The 21755-nt window shown below is 34.4% G+C and overlaps 3 protein-coding genes and 1 long non-coding RNA gene across 4 annotated transcripts; 2 read left to right on the forward strand and 2 right to left on the reverse strand.

Moving 5' to 3' along the window:
* Nucleotides 1-1212: 1212 nt before the first annotated feature.
* Nucleotides 1213-3200, forward strand: LOC105132931 (uncharacterized). Its single transcript, XR_843668.1, has 6 exons — nucleotides 1213-1551; nucleotides 1651-1921; nucleotides 2002-2166; nucleotides 2328-2564; nucleotides 2649-3071; nucleotides 3168-3200. It is a non-coding gene; the product is annotated as an uncharacterized LOC105132931 (long non-coding RNA).
* A 1986-nt stretch (nucleotides 3201-5186) lies between these two features.
* On the forward strand, nucleotides 5187-8838 carry LOC105132930 (CO(2)-response secreted protease). Its single transcript, XM_011036682.1, has 9 exons — nucleotides 5187-5576; nucleotides 5887-6146; nucleotides 6241-6340; nucleotides 6434-6953; nucleotides 7075-7175; nucleotides 7294-7536; nucleotides 7647-7761; nucleotides 7881-8091; nucleotides 8193-8838. The coding sequence occupies exons 1-9, from the start codon at nucleotides 5401-5403 to the stop codon at nucleotides 8753-8755; spliced, it is 2289 nt and encodes a 762-aa protein (XP_011034984.1). The 5' UTR covers nucleotides 5187-5400; the 3' UTR covers nucleotides 8756-8838.
* A 302-nt stretch (nucleotides 8839-9140) lies between these two features.
* On the reverse strand, nucleotides 9141-10240 carry LOC105132932 (SKP1-like protein 1B). Its single transcript, XM_011036684.1, has 2 exons — nucleotides 9791-10240; nucleotides 9141-9501 (listed from the first exon to the last, which is right to left on the reverse strand). Exons 1-2 carry the CDS (start codon nucleotides 10088-10090, stop codon nucleotides 9328-9330), a joined length of 474 nt encoding a protein of 157 aa, XP_011034986.1. The 5' UTR covers nucleotides 10091-10240; the 3' UTR covers nucleotides 9141-9327.
* A 6385-nt stretch (nucleotides 10241-16625) lies between these two features.
* Nucleotides 16626-19883, reverse strand: LOC105132933 (GDSL esterase/lipase EXL3-like). Its single transcript, XM_011036685.1, has 5 exons — nucleotides 19470-19883; nucleotides 18010-18140; nucleotides 17695-17928; nucleotides 17342-17597; nucleotides 16626-17169 (listed from the first exon to the last, which is right to left on the reverse strand). Exons 1-5 carry the CDS (start codon nucleotides 19849-19851, stop codon nucleotides 16976-16978), a joined length of 1197 nt encoding a protein of 398 aa, XP_011034987.1. The 5' UTR covers nucleotides 19852-19883; the 3' UTR covers nucleotides 16626-16975.
* Between the last annotated feature and the right edge of the window lie 1872 nt (nucleotides 19884-21755).

Consider the following 21755-nt stretch of genomic DNA (forward strand, 5'->3'; position numbering starts at 1 on the left):
ACTGTTCAAGATGTTGATTGCTACCATCTTCGCGTTCTTGGGCTCCATTTTTCCCAGCTGGGAATCTTAGCACGTCAACCACAGTACTCCATTGAGTGCCGACTTGCAATTTAGCAAAATCCCATTGCTATAGAGCCTTATCATTGACTATCTTATCATTAATACAAAACTAATATTATAATACATATATTATAAAAAAGACGGGCTTTCGGTGTCCTAATTATAGTTAAATTCAATCCCACCTCTAATTAAGAAAAATTAAAATTCTTGAAAATAAGATTTTTAGCTTTTAATGAATAGGTGGTCTTTTTAGAATGAATCCTAAAATGTAAGCTCATTTCTTTTTTCTTTTTTATTTTTTCTTGTAGATTATATAAAATTCTAAATAATATAAAATAATCTATTTAAATCCCTTATAAACTATGTGGTGCTCTTGGTATTTTATTTCGACCATCAAAGCTCTAAAAAGGCTTATAAAAAAGCCAATAAAAATATAAAGTATTAGAGTATGAAAATAATTAAATTAAATCAAAATCTATCAAATTATTAAATTTAATAATTTAATATCTATTTGATCAAAGTCGTGACTTACTTTTTTGGATAAAGACTTTTTTATTATTATTTATGTATGCATTGCTAGTTTTTATCCATATCACGCATAAGTTAAAAAAAAATATTTAAAATAAAAATGGTTTATAATGGGTGTGTTGGACACAACACACTAAAAAACACAAAATAGTAAAATAATTAAATAAAATAAAATTCATTTTGAATCCTTAAATAATTTCTTGTGGGCTATTTTTAGTTATTGCCTTACATTATATTTACCCTTAGAAAAACACTAACAATATTAAAAAGGGCATGCTTTTTTATAAAACGATTTATAAAACTTTAATTCATGTAAATATCTTTAACTTATATTCACGTCACATATAATTAGAATGCATTGACTAAATTAAAAATGTTCCATAATGATAGAATGTTAGATATAGAATGCATTGACTAAATTAAAAATGTTAGATAAAAAAAATAGTAATTAATATTTTTTAAATTTATATATATCCTAGCTATTAATTATTAAATTTGAAAAATACTTGTCCTCACTATGAATCATTTTCCTGCGGGAATTATTGACATATGGACAAAAAAAAAAACAAGAATCGTCCTCCACCGGAAAGCGACGCCCACCTAAACAGCATAAGTGGTTTCGTAGCCAAATTTCATCTCAGAACGTTTTCGGGACATAGATTTGTAATAATAACTTGAACCAACATTTCTTTGTGCTTGTTAGGAGAAAGAATGCTCTGGTGCGCAGCTTTAAGCCGGAAATTTCAGGGTTTGCAGCACGTTTAACAGCACCAGATGCACAATCAATTACTAAAACACCTGGAGCTGTATCAGTTTTTCCTGATCCTGTCTATCACCTCCACACAACTCGTTCCTGGGATTTCTTGAAGTATGGAACCGATCTGGAGATTAATTCGAGTCCCAATTCTGACTCGAACTTGTTCTCTCAAGGATCTGACACCATCATTGGATTTTTAGATTCAGGTGAACCTCATGCACTCACTACCTAAAATCAATGGTAAACAAAGAATCATTCCTTTTTTCAACAACTGACATGTCTGCCGGGAGTTCTTTGTAACACAGGTATTTGGCCCGAGTCTGAAAGTTTCAACGACATGGATATGAGTCCAATACCATCGCGCTGGAAAGGTGCCTGTATGCTAGCTGCATTCAGCGATGCCATTGAAGATGGTGTTGATATTTATCACTAGGTTCAATAGCCAGTGGAGCGTTCCATGCCGTAGAGAATGGGATCACTTTGGTCTGCTCTGCAGGAAATGAGGGGCCAACCAAAGAAACAGTAACCAAGAAGTTTGTGTCTGATGTTGTGTTGGGTGGAAACAAGGTGGTCGAGGTAATGATGTTTCTTGGTAGAAATTGAGTCCCATTCCTTGTTGAAATTTCCTTTCATTTTTACTTGTGTTGTATATAAAGAAATGATCGATCCTATATAAAATTGAGTCAATTGAACATGAAGGGAGTTCACATTTCAATTCAAGGCGAAGCCATGAATTTTGCCAATATTGGAGAATCTCCAGGGCATCCATTGATGTCTGCAATGTCAGCTAAGAACACTTAAGCGGGTGAAAATTAGGCTAGGTATGCAATTTTTGTGATATATCCCTTACTTAGCCCACGAAGATGACAAACGATTACCAACTTAGCTTAAAGATGTATCATTAAAAAAATCTAGAAATAGGTCACATGGATCCTAAAATATTGGCACCAATATTTATGCTATGTAACATGTAGTGATTCAGAAACTGCAACCCAGATTCTATGGTTGGTGACATGATCAAAGGAAAGATTGTCATCTGTGAGAATGACGACGATACACGCTCGCAGGATGCCAAGAAAGAGGGAGTGCAGAGCTTGGGAGGGGATGGTATTGTTTAGGTTGAGGACAAGACAAGGGGATTTGCAGACAATTTCATGGAATTTCTGATGACTGTGATCAGTTCAAAGGATGCTGCAGAGGTCCTTGCCTACATAGATAAGTAAGATACACACTATATCTCGATACCTATATCAATTACAAATATATGGCAATTTATGTGCTGACACATTCGGAAACTTCTTAGAAATCCAGTCGCAACAACCTGCCTACCAGAAACTAGCACCTATCGTGGCATATTTTTCATCAAGAGGGCCTTCCTCAATCTCAAGAAATATCCTCAAGGAAAAGCCTCTCTTTCTCCTGGACACTTTATTTGATTGGATTCATGAATAATATATCTCCCACGAATCAAAGAAGAATCACCGGAGTTTATATGTAATCAAATTGTTCTCTTGTTCGAGCTTTGCAGCCCCAGAAGCAGACAATGTGGCAGCTTGGAAGGCCAATGATACAGAAGTGAATCTAAGAGGTACAGAATCCCCACAATTCAACGTGATTTCAGGAACTTCAACGTCATGTCCACATGTTTCTGCAATGATTGCTGTGGTCAAACCCGAGTATCCTTCATGGAGTCCCTCTGCAATAAAATCTGCCATAATGACAACAGGTAAAAAGATCTACAACAAGCAGCATTGAATACAATTATTTCCATTATTCCACACTAATGTTTGAGTCATTTTTCTTCCTTTTTTCCGGCCTACAGCATCTCTCAAATAAACAATACGAAGGATCCAATGACAAAAGAATTAGGTGCTATAGCCACGGCTTATGATTATGAGGCAGGGGAAATAAGCACTACTGGACCATTAAAACCAGGACTTGTTTATGAAACCACCACCATTGACTACTGACACGTCCACAATTACAGTTATTTCCAAGGATGTTCGGGGTGTTTTCTCTTGTCCGAAAGACTCGAGCGTCGATCTTATGTCCAACATCAACTATCCGTCCATATCAGCTTCCAACCTCACTGGATTTCAGAGCCGGACCATTAACAGAACTCTTACAAATGTTGCTGGAGATGGTACTTCAACAGACTCTCTAACCATTGAAGCACCGAGCGGTCTAATAATCGCAGTGAGTCCACCTAGCCTGCAATTTACGAAGAATGCTCAAAGACTGAGTTATCAAGTGACTTTCACTCCAACCATCTCTTCATTACAGGCATTTTATAAGTAATAAAAATAAGTACCGTGCCAAATTGCAAATACAAAAAAATAGAGTACAAAATATGTGGGTCATAATTTTAAATTGCCAATCACAATCTATGATCGACAGACAAAAAATCAAAATTGACCGAAGAAGGGTTATTTTAACAAGAATGTGAGGGTCATAATTTTGGTGGGGGCAGGGAAAGATTTTGATTTGATGAGTGTTATCCTAATTTTGGTGCGTTTTACTCATCGTGAGAGATTCCTCTCCAAAGTCTAACACCATTGTATATACATATGGTTGCCAAAATTGATTCGCCATTACTATGAAAATGGTGAAAGTCATGCTCAGCATGCACCAAAAATATGATTGGAAGAAGTAATTACTGTCCCTTTATGTCTCAAAAAGCACTAAACGTGCTTGGTCCTAAATGGAAAACCCATTCGAGATTGATTATCAGCCTCTTTGTATTTTATTAGAAAAAACAACTGACCGCACTTGTACAAAGCTTTAATATAGTTATTAAACTCTGCATCACTCGATTTTATGGGTCAATTCAATGACTCGACAATTAGAGTTTTATTTTATCCATTCACTTTGAAACAATTTTAAATATTAACTCGTTTCAAATTAAATGATTTGAAGAGTTAATTCACAATTCATTGACTCATTATTGAATTAAATTGCCTAAGCTTGGATAAAAAAGGAATTTTTTTAAAAAATAAACAACATCACTTTAAATAAAATAATAGTTAATTCTATAACCTGGGAATCAACTCAGCAACCCAGTAGACTCATCATTAAACCTGGTCATATCCTAGATCATATATTACAATTATATTTCAAAAAACTTATCGAGTAAGGCATGTTGAAAATGACACTTTGTACAAGTCAATCCGATAAATACTTGCCTAGTGTGACACAACTTAAGTGAATGAACTGGTGTGGTTTGTAATAATATGGAACTTTATGGTAATTTATGTATTTGTGTGTTCTTGTAATGTTGGTGGGGTTTTTATTTTTATTTTTGGCATGTATCATAACTCACGTTTTCCCCAATGGTCAATGCCCCTTTAAATTCATTATCTTGATGGCTATTAATATTGTACTGGTGCCCAAAGTATATAAACATTCTAGATTTTAATTATTAAATAATATACCTTAATAGTAATACAATTATATACATATATAGCACATTATATTAGTGCATAAAATAAAATTTATAAAACCATTAAAAAATACGCTAAAAAGATGGCATTTCATGTTATATAATATCCATACATATTAGGTCATATAGTATGGATAATAGAAAAAATAATTTTATTTTCAATATCCACAACAAACTTTTCAATTTATTTTTCCTGGGACATTCAAATACCATAAAAAAAACTTATTTTCTAAATATTCATTTACCAAAAAGAATTTGTTTCCAGCGAACAAACGTATCTTTAGTACAAGAGATGTTCCGTTGCCAAGCTTCTTTGCTATTTTTATGCTCAAGATGCTGGCACATTTAGTTGGTGCCTTCACCTATTACCACTACTTCCATGCACCGTCACCACCCCACCAGCACCACCACTGCCACCATATCCAGATGTCTACGTGCAAACGCTGAGCAATAGCGCACTTCGGGTGGATATGACATTGGGCCTGCGGTTGCCAACTATCACACACAAGCACCATCCTACCAATATAAGAAGCAGTAGATGGCTGTCTAGCTAATAGCTTCCTCACTTACATCCAGCCTGATTCAGTAAACTAGAGAGGCCTGGCGATCAGCTAAAATGAAAGGTTATACTATATGCTATGTGTTGTTTCCTATCCTCTTTGTTGCAGTGCTGGTAGAATCAGCAGGAGCAGCTGGGGGAGAGAAGGATGGTGTTTATATTGTTTACATGGGAGCTGCGACAGGTTCTTCGAAGAATGATCATGCCCAGCTTCTGAGCTCTGTCTTGAAACGGTGAACACATTAGGAATATCACTCTTTTCTTTTGGTTAAGTTGTGTCAATACTAATATTCTAGCTTTTAAGAACTTTGCCTGTGTCGAGCTTTTGCTATTATTTTTAAGCTAGCTAAGACCAAGTGACGATAACTCTATAAATAAATGAAGACTTTTTGGCCTAAGCCCACTTGCTGTAAACTAAGTTGGCTCTGTGTTTTTTCCTATTAGGGTTTTAGGAGACAGTTCAATCTAAGGAAAACGATGAGAAGACTGTTTTTACTTGCAGATGGAATTTCATGATAAACTGAATATATTTGTGCTTGCCAGGAGAAAGAATGCTCTAGTGCAGAGCTATGAACATGGAATTTCAGGGTTTGCAGCTCGTTTATCAGCAGCAGAGGCTCAATCAATCGCTAGAAACCCCGGAGTTGTATCTGTTTTTCCTGATCCTGTCTACCAACTCCACACAACTCGTTCATGGGATTTCCTGAAATACGGAACCGATGTAGTGATTGACTCAAGCCCCAATTCTAACTCCAGCTCATCTTCCGGAGGATATGATTCGATCATTGGAATCCTAGACACAGGTGAAATCTCTTGTCCTTTGCTATATAAACTCATTCCGAAACATCATTTCTTTCCCAAAAACTGACGTGTAGCTTTGAGTTATATGTAATATAGGTATTTCGCCCGAGTCTGAGAGTTTTAGTGGCAAGGATATGGGTCCAATACCGTCGCGCTGGAACGGTACCTGTGTCGATGCTCATGATTTTTGTAACGGGTAAAACCTGCTCTGTCAACTAGAATTTGAAAATCTGTCCTCCATTGGTTTGCACATATTTATCCATGACCTTAAGATCTTGATCCTCATCAGGAAAATAATCGGAGCAAGAGCTTACAATAGCCCCGACGATGACGATGACGGACTAGATAATACACCAAGAGATACGAATGGGCATGGCACTCATGTAGCATCCACTGCAGCAGGAACTATGGTACCTGATGCATCTTACTATGGATTAGCTACTGGGACTGCCAAAGGTGGGTCCCCTGGGTCAAGGATTGCTATGTACAGAGTGTGTGCACAATATGGATGTGATGGGTCCAGTATATTAGCTGCATTCAGTGATGCCATTAAAGATGGTGTCGATATACTTTCATTATCACTAGGGTCACCAGCATCATTCATGCTCGATTACAAGGAAGATCCAATAGCCATTGGAGCGTTCCATGCTGTTGAAAATGGGATCACTGTGGTCTGCTCTGCGGGGAATGATGGTCCATCCGAGGAAACAGTTACGAATGTTGCACCCTGGATTCTGACAGTTGCTGCTACAACCATAGACCGCAAATTTGAGTCAAATGTTGTGCTCGATGGGGGAAAGGTGATCAAGGTGATGGAATTTTTTAGCAGCAACTAAATTTCTTGTCCTTTATAATTTTTTCTATTAGCAATCTTTCAACCAATAAGATCATATCAATTGAAACATAATGAGTGTTCTTATTTCAATTCAGGGTGAAGCCATAAATTTCGCCAATATTGGAACATCTCCAATACATCCATTGATTTATGGAAAGTCAGCTAAGAAGACTGATGCAACCGAAAGTGAGGCTAGGTGTGCTATATTTATGTGATAGCCGTTTATTTTTTCATCTAAGATGACAAAACAATATAGTCCACACGGATCTTAGGCAGTGGCACCAATACTTACGTCACAAGACGTTTTGTTTCAGAAACTGCAACCCGGATTCTATGGATGGGGAAATGATCAAAGGAAAAATTGTCCTCTGTGACAACGATGACGATTCATACTCCTTTTATGAAAAGGAGGGCGAAGTGCAGAGTTTGGGAGGAATTGGTCTTGTTTTGGTTGATGACAAGAAGAGCGGAGTTGCATCTAATTACAATGAATACCCTTTGACTGTGATTAGTTCGAAGGATGCTCCCGGGATCCTTTCGTACCTTAACTCGACCAAGTAAGACATGCTATTATCTTGGTGCAATCTTTACCTGTAACTGTGTGAGTAACAAATTCATTAAATTGATTATGGCAACTTGTTTTCTGATAAATTTTATAATTTCCCAGAAATCCAGTTGCAACGATCCTACCTAGCACAGTGGTGTCACAATATAAGCCAGCACCTACTATCGCATACTTCTCATCCAGAGGGCCTTCCTCCCTCTCAAGGAATATCCTCAAGGCAAAGCCAGTTCTTCTATACAAATTATTTCACTGGATTCATGAATCTCCCACAAGTCACAGAAGCCTCACCTGAGTCTATGTGTGAATAAATTGTTCTCTTGTCTTCTTGCTTTGCAGCCTGATATTGCGGCTCCAGGAGTAGACATACTTGCAGCTTGGATGGCGAATGATACAGAAGTGACTCTTAAAGGTAAAGAATCCCCAAAATTCAACATTATCTCGGGAACTTCCATGTCATGTCCGCATGTTTCTGGATTGGCTGCTGTGGTCAAATCCCAGTACCCCTCTTGGAGCCCCTCTGCAATCAAATCTGCCATTATGTCAACAGGTAAAGATCTATGACCAGCAAAGGAAAACTAATTAGTTAATATTTCATTATTTCATATTAACTTTAGAATTCCTCTTCCGTTTTCTTTCCCTTTCTTACAGCATCTCAGATAAACAACATGAAGGCCCCAATAACAAAAGAATTAGGTGCTATAGCCACGGCTTATGATTATGGGGCAGGAGAAATAAGCACAAGTGGAGCATTGCAACCAGGGCTGGTTTATGAAACGACCACCACTGACTACTTAAACTTCCTATGCTATCACGGGTACAACACATCCACCATCAAAGTTATTTCCAAAGACATTCCAGATGGTTTTACTTGTCCAGAGGAATCAAGTGTCGACTTGATATCCAACATCAACTACCCGTCAATAGCAGTTTTCAACCTCACTGGAAAGCAGAGCAAGAATATTACCAGAACCCTAACAAATGTTGCTGGAGATGGTAATTCAACATACTCTCTAACCATTGAAGCACCTAGCAGTCTAACCATCACCGTGAGCCCAACCAGCCTGCAATTTACGAAGAACAGCCAGAGATTGAGTTATCAAGTAATTTTCACTACAACTGTCCCTTCATTACCCAAAGACGTGTTTGGGTCAATTATATGGACTAACAAAAAACTTAAAGTCCGCACTCCATTTGTTGCAAGCAGTAGGTAATTCACAAAACAGCTGCATCAGAAAGATGTATTTCACAAGTAATAAATTTAAGAATGCTTGAGATAATAAAAGCTCAAACTATATATCTCAAGCTCAATCTGTATATAAGAATGCTTGTTGTGCAAGACAAGACAGCTTCCTGTCTTGCATTTATATTTCTCATTGAGATCTCTCAACCTAGTGAATAGAAAAAGACTGCAAGGAACCTGAATTTCACTATAATCACATGAATCTTAAGAATGATCAGTTTTATTCCTAACATCAACATGAATTCAAAAAGTTCATCGCATCCTTCTCGCATAAAACCAACTTCGAATTTCTGAATTTGTGGGTGCCAAAGAATTGATAGTAAAGCATCAGTATGGTAAGACAAGATGGCATAATCAGGCAATCTAAAACACAAAGATATCATAAAGGAACAACAAATACCATATCAACAGATTTAAACTGTTACAGAACGACACAAGACAAAGAAACAAAATGACAATTGTTTGCAAAAAATTAAAACCTTAACATCAATCCACGTCCAACAGAAAAAGGCAATTATAGAAATAGATTAAACCCCTTCCCTTCTACTCAAAAGCCCACTGGTTCTCTCTCCGAACCTCCTCCTCTTCCTCTGGTGTAAAGTCATTCTTGATGTTGAATGTCTTGCGGATCTCTTCTGGAGTCTTGCCCTTGATCATATCAGCCACTGTCTGACAAGTTAGGTCCAGCAAGTTCTTGATGTTCAAGTAATTGGCAGCCTAAACAAATCCAAGCAGATTAGAACATTAAGATCTATTCCCAAACCTTCCACAGCAAGCGCAAACACATACAGTGACCACAGCCCTTAGACACCATTAATTCAACATTCACCTAACTTCTAGTGTCAGCTAAAAATAAATTCAAACCCTAACCCTAGCAATTAAATAAGGTTCTTACAATAAAATAAAGCTATGACATTCAATCCTAGAAATTACGTAAAATAAATAAATCAAACCCTAGCAATTAATTAACCTAATTAAAAACCATACAAAAAAATTACGAACAAACCAGGATGAGATCAAAGAGAGTGGCCTGATCAACTTTGACGAACTCAGCATCCCAGGATTTAAGATCGTCATCAGCGGAAGAAGGGCGATCGTCCGATTTAGGAGTCTCAACGTGCTTTTTGCAGTACTCGATCACCTTAGAAAGAATCTTGCTTGTGACGTTAGGCAAAGGAATAGCGTTATCAGCGCAATCTTCTTCGATCATATGTTTTATAGTCTGCGATTCAAGCGCTACAGCTTCGTCTACCTCAAAAGCCTCTCCGTCTGAGCTTTTCAGAGTAAATTTCCTGCTCGACGACATTTCTTTGATCGAGAGACTACAGAGAAGCTCCAACAATATCTACAGAGCAATGAATAGCCTGAGAGTAACAGCAGATTGTTTTATCGTGTTTTCGGGTTATGTGGAACCGATGTTAATCTACGGTCAAAAACGGTGGCATAGAGTTCGTTGTTGTCTCTGATTTCTAGGGGGTGGTATGTTTTTCCTTTCCAAAAAGGGAGAAATTACATTAAACGGCCCAAGCCCAAATTACTGTTTTAGTAGTCATTGGGCCTAGTTATGAGAAGGGAAAGTACTAATAGCCCAGTAAAAACCTAGATCAAACAAATGTGTTTCCTTTATCTTTTCTCATAAAATTAGTTTAAATTATTTTTTTCCTATAAAATTCCTTTTATTTTTTTAATGAAGGTCGTATTTATCCTTTTTTGATTCTAGGTCCATTTGGAAGGGTCTTTTAAGACAAAAAACAAGGAAAAATAACGTTATAATATTTAATAATACATTTAAATATTAACTCGACAATAAAAAATAATTTTATGGTGCTTAATGAATAACTAATGATATTTAAACTATTATTTAGATATTACTTTTAAAAAAATAAAAAAAATTAAGATAAAAAAATCTTAGATGAAGATATTATTATCAGGTTAATTTTTTTTATTATTATTATTAAGTGGATACTTAAGAGTAACTAATAAGATGCTACTAATTAAAAGTTATAAAAAAAAAAGTAATTTCTAGAGCATGGAATATTGGGAAATCTTCTCTAATTAAAGCAAGGAGAGCAAATGAAAGGTAACCCTTAATCCTGGAAAATCAGTTGATATTATCCAGAGAAGCTGCTTGCATAATCTTGGAGGAGCTGAGAAGCAATCATTCTTTCTGCTCTTTCAGATGGATAGGCAGCGTCCCAAAACTCATATTGGGATGCGTGTAGGAGTGCATTGGTACATTGAGCTATCCCCAGCTCAAAGGCTCCCGTGCCACAACACCCTCTGGCAGCTTGTTGAAATCCTGATATTATCAGTAGTTAATTTGATGTTTTTAATAATATAATTATAACAATCACGCCATGGCTGAGGTAAAGAAACGGGAAATTGTTGTAAACAATATTTTACCTGATGCATGCTTCGGGATGTTGGAAGACAGCAAGCAGGGTACTATTGTAGACATTGATCAAGATAGAAAATCTTGGAGTCGGAGTCGGCAAGGCTACAGTTAAGACGACTAGTTAGTTCAGATGATAACTTGGTGTTGTATATTTATATTCTGGATATCCGAGCCAGTTTAAATATAACTTAAAACTCATTTTATATAAACTTTTATTAATCTTTAAATTTAAAAAACTCAAACTGATTAGCTTTAAAAACCAAACCTATATTATTGATATCATCAGAGTATTCTCTAGTTAACCCTCCTACGGCAACTCTAGTTGGTGGCAGACATCCCAACGGAAACGTACTCAGAAACACTATTTTTCAAGATCCCAGATTATGCAAATTCTTCAACATTGCACCAACAGAAAGCAATAGGTTGTCAGCACTTCTTAATCAATAGCAATTAAATTAGAATGTGACTATAATTACAAATTACAAAAATCAAAAGATTTCTCCTATTCTTATTCATCAATTGTAACTATATTTTTTCTTTCTTGATATCATTGTTTCCTAATGAAGTGAACAGTAAGTAATGACAGTATCATTGTTTCCTTGTGGAACTAGAAATAGGCTTCTTGATATGATGGGATTTGCTCTCTCTTCTCCAACGACTTGTTGAAGCTTTGATATGTAATTTTTGAAGACATTCAATTGGTATTCCATTGATAAGACTGAATTATATCCATCCAACAAATAATGGAAAATAAGGTTAAGAGGAGTTCATGAGATGGGTGCCATATTGAGAGATGAGAAATTACGAACGTTCACGCTATTTCTTAAGGAGAAAAAATCAATTTCTTGAAGCACCATATTGGAAATATACCATTTGTAATCTATTCTTAATATTAAAAAATTGAAATATTTCCTAAAAAATAATGATAACTAGAAAAGTTGGAATCATGCAAACAGTTAAGAGCATTAAAACTAAAGGAAGTAATCATGCAAGCTCAGCCTGCTAAAGCTGACTTACCAATCAAGTCGGACAATATTTTTCCACCACTAAAAACGTTCCAGTTGCTTTCCCTCCAGGGAAATCCCTTACATACGGAGGGGCATTGCTCTTTAACAAAATAGGGATTTTGATTACTATTTCCTGTGTCAAGGATTGAATCTCCAAAAGAAAAACAGACGGAACTGTTCCATTGGCAGCTTCCGAGCAGCACAATGAAAGAAAAACACGCGATAGAAGCAAAGCAAACTTCATTTTGGCAAAAGAGAAAATCAACAAGAATCGGTGGAGTGCATTAATAACAAGTGTAAATTAATGTTCATATTGCAAAGAATTGGCTGCTAATTTGACCGTCAATCATGGACATCCGTGTTTGGGTTTAAAGTTTACATTAATAGAAGGGGTCATCAGCCAACTGGTTGATGAGATAAGGATAGGATCGTGTATAAGGAACATAATAAATCATCGGGGATTAATCGAAATGCATTAAAACAAATGAATTATTGAGATTAGTATTTAAATTTCAAGTTTAAAGAATGCTAGGGTTACGCCGTTGCATTGCCGCGGGTCTAACTTTTTTTTTATTGTAGAAAAAGATAATAGGGTGATATAAATGCTTTAATAAAAAGGATATAATAAAAAGAAATAGGTTATTGTTATTGACTTGATTAGGTTTAATAATTTTTACTAATTTAATAATATAATTCGAACAGAAAATATCAAAAATAAATAAAACAAAACAAAAATTTAATAATGATTCAATACAAAAGATGAATACATGTCAATATATATTATAAAAATATGTTTTATAATATTCTTAAAAGGTCTCATGATCTTGTTTCTTAACAAAATAAAAATCAAATGAGAACATTATAATTGCATAGAAAGAAAAATAAAAAAAAATGAATCTCAATTTCTAGCTAATAAAATATCAAACAAAGAAAATAAAAAGAAAACAATTTTAAAAAACACAAAAGAAAAAGATAACAATTTTAAAAAACACAAAAGAAATTGACCTGGGTCTATTCGAACCAGCACATCAAATCTATAACATATTTGCGAGACTAGAATAATCTCGTGGAAAGTAAATTGAATAAAATTATAAAACTCAATTCTCAAACAATCTTAATATTAAGAGACAAAGTTGAAAAAATAATATTTTTAAACAAAATAAAAAAAAAAGTTTGAATCAACCCTGATGAATTTGCAAAATCCATGAACTATAATATGAGATTGAGAAAACATTATAGAAAGAAAAGTTAAGAAAAAATAACAAAAATCAATTTTCAACTAATTCATTATAGAAAGAAAAGTTAAGAAAAAATAATAAAAATCAATTTTCAACTAATTTAATATTAAAAAATTAAATTTAAAAATAAATAATATAAAAGACCTAAAAAATAATATTCTATCAAATCGTCAAAGCTTGCAACACAAATTATAAGGTCGAATTACACCATAAAAGATAATTTTTTTTAAAAAATTATAATGTTAAATTCTCAATCAATCAAAATAATTAGGGATATAATTAAAAAAAATAAATTCAACAAAAAATAATTAGGGATATAATTAAAAAAAAATTCAACAAAAAAATAATCAAAATAAAAATAAATAGATTTTAAAAAAATAAAAATTAAATTTAATAAAATAAAATAAAATAACAAGGGATGAAATTAAAAACCAATTTCAAATAAAATTTCTAACATTTTTTTGTTTTAACAAACAAAAAAAATACATTGATAAAACACAAGGTGATTGGAGGAGATGAGATTGCATAAGAAAACTTTGTAGAGAAGAAAATTATTGTGTGTTCGCTAAACAACAAATCAATCATGAACTTATGAATTGATAGCCAAAAAAACTATTTTTAGTTTCAATAATTATTAAACAATGATATATATATATATATATATATATATATATCATCCACTCAATATTCGTTTCCTCCATGAGGCTACTACTTGACTCGGGATAATAGTACTGTTCGGACTAAACTGGATCTCCTCATGCTTGCCCAACTATGCTGACCTTTGATCGCTGACGCGTATAAATTAGTAAAGACTACTTACTGCTCAAGCTGTAGGACTGGAAAGACTTTCTCTATCTCATCCTATACCTCCCTTGCCTGAAAGCTTAGCTTAGCTGCCCTATGACTACGGACTGGCCGACTTCTACTCTTTCAAGCGGTCTGGGGAATAGAGATGCTTGAAGGAGGGATCGGGTACGATACGCAAGCAACAAAAGAGTGTTTATGGCTAGATTCACTCGTCTAGCCCGATTCACGGGATGACAAGCCAGCCGACCAACCCTTAGGAGTGAGCTCCGACTTCTTTATTTCACCACTCCCGCTTCGACGACGTGCTGTTCCTGGAATGACCGACTTGGGAGCTCATAGGTAGAGGGGAACGGAAGATTAGGCGACAAAAGTCTTATGTCGCTGAATAACAGGTCGCGGGTCGTGCTCTTGCTAATTCACTCGGAAATAGGAGACTTGTTGGACTGGAAGCACTAGTCAGTTAACTACTTACCTCAGCTTTATCTCTATCTATTAGGTAGGTGCGCCAAGAGAGGCTAGATCGCAGCGCATTTTGACTCCGGGTAAGGGATTCGCCCTGCTCAATCGTTGCTTGTTGCATCCGTTTTCTTGCAGGGTGAGCTCGTCTTCATTCTTTTGGATGGCCTCGCGTCGAGGGGGATACAATTGACTGTCTCGAACTGATACGATAGGAATTGAAGTCCCGACTTGCTGCACAACTTCTACTTTCTTGAGCTTGAGTAGACCGTTCGCTTTAGGGAAAAAGAGCTCCCGGGGATTGAATGGCTTTTATCTCCTAACATAGTAATGTGATAGTAATATGAGCTTGATCCAAATCCTCCTCCTTTATATTATATATTATATTAGATTAGTAAGGCCTTTACTTGAATACTGTGCTTGCTGCTTATGGCTCACGATCCCTTACCTCAGCCCTTTCCAGTCTCCTTGCTTTCAATGCCCGAGATGCCCCCTATTTGAGTAAGGTGGTCTATCGCGATAGGGCGGTTCAAATCGGTTTGACTCGGTTTTTCTCGGTTTTTCCAGTTTGACTTTGTCCGAAACCGAACCGAAATCGGGTCAAACCAACCGGTTTCAGTTCGATTCGGTCGGTTTTTTAGGAGGAAAACCGGTTCAAATCGGTTTGACTCGGTTTTCTCGGTTTTTCCAGTTTGGCTCTGTTTTTCCGGTTTTGCTCGGTTTTGGCTCAGTTTTTTTTTGTTTCGGTTCGGTTCGGTTTTTCGGTTTTTTGGTTATAAAACCGAAACCGAACCGAACCGACTGGTTTTTTCAAAATTTTAATCAGTTTAATCGGTTTTTTTTTTCGGTTTGATTTTTTTAGTTTTTTTTTTCCGGTTTTCTCATTTAATCAATTTTTTAATTTTTTTACTCGCTCCTAACTTTTATCTCCTAACATCGTAATGTGATAGTAATATGAGCTTGATCCAAATCCTCCTCCTTTATATTATATATTATATTAGATTAGTAAGGCCTTTACTTGAATACTGTGCTTGCTGCTTATGGCTCACGATCCCTTACCTCAGCCCTTTCCAGTCTCCTTGCTTTCAATGCCCGAGATGCCCCCTATTTGAGTAAGGTGGTCTATCGCGATAGGGTAGGGCGCCTTATTGAAAACTAAAGTCAAGCAAAAGAAAGGGTTAGACACACACATTAGGTTTATAAAAATGTGGTCAATTTGCAATTCTCACTCCTATCTTCTTTTGTGTATTTGTTATTAAGGTATATATTATTTTTTATTTAAAAATATATTAAAATAATTTATTTTTAATTTTAATATTAGCATGTTAAAATCATTAAAAAAATATTAATTTAATATCTTTTCAAGTAAAATTTATTTTTAAAATGTATTCAAAAATAAAAATCACCATACTTCTAAATACTTAAAATAAACCAAGATTACATAAGATTCTTTTTAAGAAAAATCAGTTGATACTTGAGGGATGTAATATATAATTTCACCAACAAAATTTTAGTTTTGTTTAATACCAAGTAGAGTGAGTTTACACATAGGTTAGCGGATCAATCAAAGTTTGGAATATATATATATATATATATGTGTGTGTGTGTGTGTGTGTGTGTGTGTGTGTGTATAAAGGCTCAAAACAACATCTTGATGAAAAGAAAACACCGCATCGAACTAGTTCATGTCTTTCGACACTGCTTGGGTCCACTATTTCTTTTCCTGGCCATGCTGACTTTATGAGAGTGGTAAAATTCTGAAAGATTTATGAGCTCATATAAAAATGTTAAAGATACGTATCTTCAGCATCCCCATTTCCCTGTATAAAAAAATTAAAATCCAGCTGGCAGTGGCTCCAGACCGGCTTCAACCGAGGCAAATCCATTCTTCAGCCAGAACAATAACATTTGTCTTATTACTCCATTCTCTCTTTTACATTCTAAAAAACTAAATTTATCTTTTTTATTTAATTATTAGATGGATGCATAAAGAAAAGTACAGGGCTACACGCATATTTCAAACACAAAAACACATTTATTTTTCGAGAATGAACAATTACATGTGCACTTTGTTTTGATAATCGAGGGCAGGGAATCAGGGCTTGCGCTCAGCCAGTCCACAACACTCAACTCTCAAGGCCGGTGGCTAGTGGCCCGCAGAGGTTGGAATTCTTCAGGAGTCTGAACATGGGACTTCCCTCGTCCCAATTCAACCATTATTCCTAAGAAACAAAGCTTTTTTTCTCCAGTGTATGGAAACACGACGACATATAGCAGCTTGAGATACCTCAAAAGAATTTGTTCAAATGTTCTCCGAGGAGAGGAGAAACGAGTGCCTTATAAGCACTTTCAGTTGGATGGTAGCTGTCCCAAAATATATGATCGGAAACATTTGTACACATCACCTGAGTATATTGATTACATAATATAGATACCTCGATATCCCCAGTACCACAACATCCTTTATCAGCAACTTGGAAACCTGGAAACAACGAAATCAGCACAGGTTACGAACCACGGATACTTCAAAATCCTTCACATGTTCAAACGGATCCCATATGCACAATAATTGATCTGATACGTTCTAGATTCTAAAAAGCATTGAATACTTATCCAACATATCAAAAAATCAAGGAAATGGGTAATTTTAGTACCTTGTTTTTCGGGGTTTTGAATGAGATCTAGTAGTAGATTGTAGACATCAATATAGACAAACCTGCCATTAGGCAGGCTGCTTCCAAGAGAATCCATCTTCTTAGACAGCTTGGAGTTGAATAACTTTGCTGCTTCGTTTAAGTTTTCTGCGCACTTTCTTTCAGCTCCCCCAGCTAAAGTTCTCTGAGCTGGAACACATCCAACTGGTGGTGCACTGAAAAATCCTATCCTTCTTGCTCCGAGTTCATATAATTCCTTGGAAAAAAAAATGCAGATACAGTAAATTAATATGAATACTGAGCAAGAAATATTTATATAACCGATAAGAAAATATTCAAGTTAATGCATTTACCTGCGCGAAACTAGAAGCTGAGTTCGCCATTAGATCAGTGTAAGCCGGAACATCGTATTGCGATTTCCTAGCACGTATTGTAAAATAGGTATTGGCAATGTCATCACTGCCTGCTACTACCAAAAATAGACTATTCTTTAAGATGAACTTTGTTTTTTCCTCTCCGATCATCGCCTCCAGCTTCCCTATGTATTCTTTCAAATATTTTAATTGATCCGACAACGATATAACTGACTGTAATCAAGTTTGATCAAGGTTATTATAAGAAATCAGTTGGTGAAAAGAGTAAAGAAAGACAATAGGAGAATGTTGTACCACTAATTTGGGTGTCAAGGGATCAAATCCTGAGCCACCAGAAGCAAAGGTTACTCCTGTTACCAGATCTTGGGGTAGAACTGTTGAGTCCAAATATGCTGGCAGTGTGTCCTTAATCCCCAATTCTTTGGCTGAAGAAAAAGGCAGAAGAAAGAGGGATTCCTGGTCAATTAGCTTCAAGAGCAGCATTATAATTTAATAAGCTCTGACATTTTTGAGACTCGATTTAGCATCTTGACCTTCTTTTATGGCTTTTGCGGTGTTTAAAGAGTCAGAATTTTACTACACCACCTTCCATATGAACCCATTTCAGGAAACAAATTATTGTTTTAGAAGAAGAGAGGTAAAGTATAATCATGATCATTTCAAAGCAGAGATGAGGAAACTTTCTACCATCGGGATCTAACTGAAAGTTTTATCAAACGTACCACATGCTGGGCTTTTTTTATAATAAGCAAATTATTTTCTAATTGCCAATCAAGAACTAGCATCCAGTTTCCGTCAGGTTTTTTATTTTATAATGATGTAGTAGATTTTGATAAACCAACTCCAAACTATGAGCCTCTTTCTTTAAAAAAATATTAATAATCCCAAATAATATGATCTTTTCTAACTATATAAAAAAATTCTTTTATAAAAATAACATTTTCTTATTAAAAGAAGAAGAAAAAGGCTCAAATGCAAGTCAGTTGGTAAAAGGCGACCACTATATCATTCAAAAATAAAAAATAAAAAAATCAATGTACTGAAGTCTGAAACTAAACAATTCAAGTGTTCTTTACAATATGTTTCCCCTGGAGAGATAGCCCTGTTCGAGGAAAAAATAATTATTATGAAATACTGTTCCAACCTCCAATTTAAGGGCTCACGATCCCAATTTCCAGGGAACTAGATTTTTGTCTCAATAAACCTTTGAGAACTGAAAAATATAGGGTTTTTTTTTTTGTCAAATTAGCTCTCAAAATATAATTAAATACTGGATTAGTACATGTTAAAAAAATTAGTGATAATTTAAAGATTTTATGGTTATGAAACGTGATATGTATCAGATATTTTTCTAAGCTGTGGTATTATTGAGATGTTATATTTTTAATTTATTAAGTTTTGAAACTATACTATTTTATTTTTTTATATTTAATTATATTTTGGGTGTAAATTGTCCAATTTATCCAAAAATTTATATCACATTTGAGCTTTGCACGTGTCTTAAATCATCCTGCTCTCGCTTCTGTTCATCACCAAATTTTACCCTCTTTAAGGCAACATTTGAATTCAATATATATATATATATATATAATTGCCAATTAATTTAAGATACTGAAACTGGACATGACGTTACTGACTCCTCCAAATATATCAAGCTTGGAAATCCAGGAGGAGTTTCAGGACATGTAAGCCCTAAAACTAAATATTAGCTTTGAAATGTTATGGAGAGAGAGAGAGAGGTTTCGTTATCATACCTATGATGTCCGAAGGAACTTTTCCATTACAAAACCTTCCTGTAGGAACTCCTCCTTCAAAATCCTTGCCGTAAGGAGGGAAGTTGCATTTGACAAGTGTTTGAATATTGTTGTTGTTGCCTGCATCAGCTATGGAATCCCCAAATAGCAGAAGTGCTGGAACAGTAACATTAGGTGGTAGCTTTACCGAAGATTTAACGCTGCATACAACAGTGAGAAAGAGAAACAAGGTAGGATAAAAGCAACAAGACGTTAGTCTCAATAAAAGAAACTTCATGGTTTTTGATAATCTTCCCTGGCTTCCTCGATCCCTCCTTGTGTGATTAGGTTGACGGAGGACAAAAATGTTGATGGCGTCTCGAATGGTTCCTTGCTTGTGCATTTATATGGAGAGCGAGGTACAAGTTCAACCAGCATCCTTAAGATAATTTTGGAAGTATCCATACTATTTAAAATAAATAATATTCACCCGTCTAATTTCTTGCAATAGGTTTTTTTTTTCTTCTCAATTCTGTTGAGGCAATTATATTATACTACATGCTACGAAAATTAGGATATGAATCTCCTCCATAACTATTCAGATAAACTCTGAATAAAATATTTTCTTTTTTTCCTTTTCTTTTGCTTAGTGAAGGAGGTCCCCTTGTTTTTCCCTTTGCTTTTTTTTATAATTTTATCCTTTTTAAATTTAAATTTAATTCTTTATTAATTATTTTTTAATTTCATCATTAAATATTAAATTGATTTTAAAATTATATTGATAATTTATTTTAGTTAATTTCATCATTAAATATTAAATTAATTTTAAAATTATATTAATAATTTATTTTAATTTTCTTTCTATAAGGTTATTGAAGTTTCAAACAAATATTATGATATTTAATTTATACTTGACTTTACAATCGTTTATTTTTTTATCATACAATTAAGTTAAAAATAAAATTATTAAATTCAATGGAACCCATGACTTAAATTATAGGTTTGGTGGATTAAACCACAAAATTCAAGTTGATTCAATCTATTATAATTTTAATATAAAAAAAAATTATCTTGAAAACAAATAATGACAAACCAATTTTTTTTAGCGGTCATTCAAATTGCCTTTAAAATTAACTAACCACGTCACATCAAAATAAATTTCACGTGGTTTAATTTTAAAAATAAACTTGACAATAAAATAGGTCAATAATTAAATTTTATAGTTGATTTGTTGAATTAGAATTAATAACAATATCAAATAATTTCTTCTAACCTAAATATTTTTTATGTTTAATTTTTTTTTCAATCCTACACAGTTTAGTTAAGATTTACATAACATGACTTTTTACATAACATAATAGTTTAATTAAATTACATAACATACGACTGCTGAATAAACTAATTTACATATTAATTAAAATTATGTTTTTTTTATGATATTAAAAGTATATTTTAAATAAATTTATCTAATTATTTGTCCTAAGATTTGAAATAAAAAGTGGTAGGGTAAAAAAAATCACTAAAAATGTATTTAGAAGTATGGTAATGGTTATATTAAAAAAAAATTATTTAAAAATATATTAAAATAATATTTTTTTTATTTTTAAAAAATTATTTTTAATATCTATATATTAAAATAAGTTAAAAATATTAAAAAATAATTTAAAACAAAAAAAATAAAAATATTTTTAAAATATAAATTACAGATACCCAACTGCCCTTCCTGCAACCTCCCGCGTTATCATGCAGCAAATTAAGTTACCCCAGCATTTGGAGGGAGAGAGGGCTTCTGGTAGGTACGGTGCGACAGAAATTTCTTAACCATCTTCAGGACGTGTGCTCATCTGAAACAATAATTTATTTGTTTGTTCGAGGCTTTCTTGTAAACTTTGATGAATCTGATATGTGATATGTCTTGTCAACTAATTACTTCAAGGAGTAGCAAATCAAGTTCAACTAAGTGCCAGATGAGTACCATACTTGTCAAGTAGAAATCAAGCCACGCCACATTTTAAACTCAAGAAAACCTATCCTCAAGCTAGTAATTCAACTTTTCTATACATATAATTAAGTGGATATGTGTATATAAACAATATATATATATATATATATAATAAAAATCATTTTAATGTATTCTTAAATAACAATAATTTTTAAAAATCACCTTGCAGGGCAGTATCAACCACGGAAGAAATAAAGGTGACACGGAAAGAGGCTGCTCTCGTCGTGGAAAAGTGTAGAGGTGGATCTCACTTCTTTCAAGTTTTTGGGCTACCCTCTCTTCAATCTTCGTGACCCGAGAGATCC

The sequence above is a fragment of the Populus euphratica genome, unplaced genomic scaffold, assembly GCF_000495115.2.
Source record: "Populus euphratica unplaced genomic scaffold, PopEup_1.0 scaffold68.1, whole genome shotgun sequence".
In the NCBI taxonomy this organism is placed as follows: Eukaryota; Viridiplantae; Streptophyta; class Magnoliopsida; order Malpighiales; family Salicaceae; genus Populus; species Populus euphratica.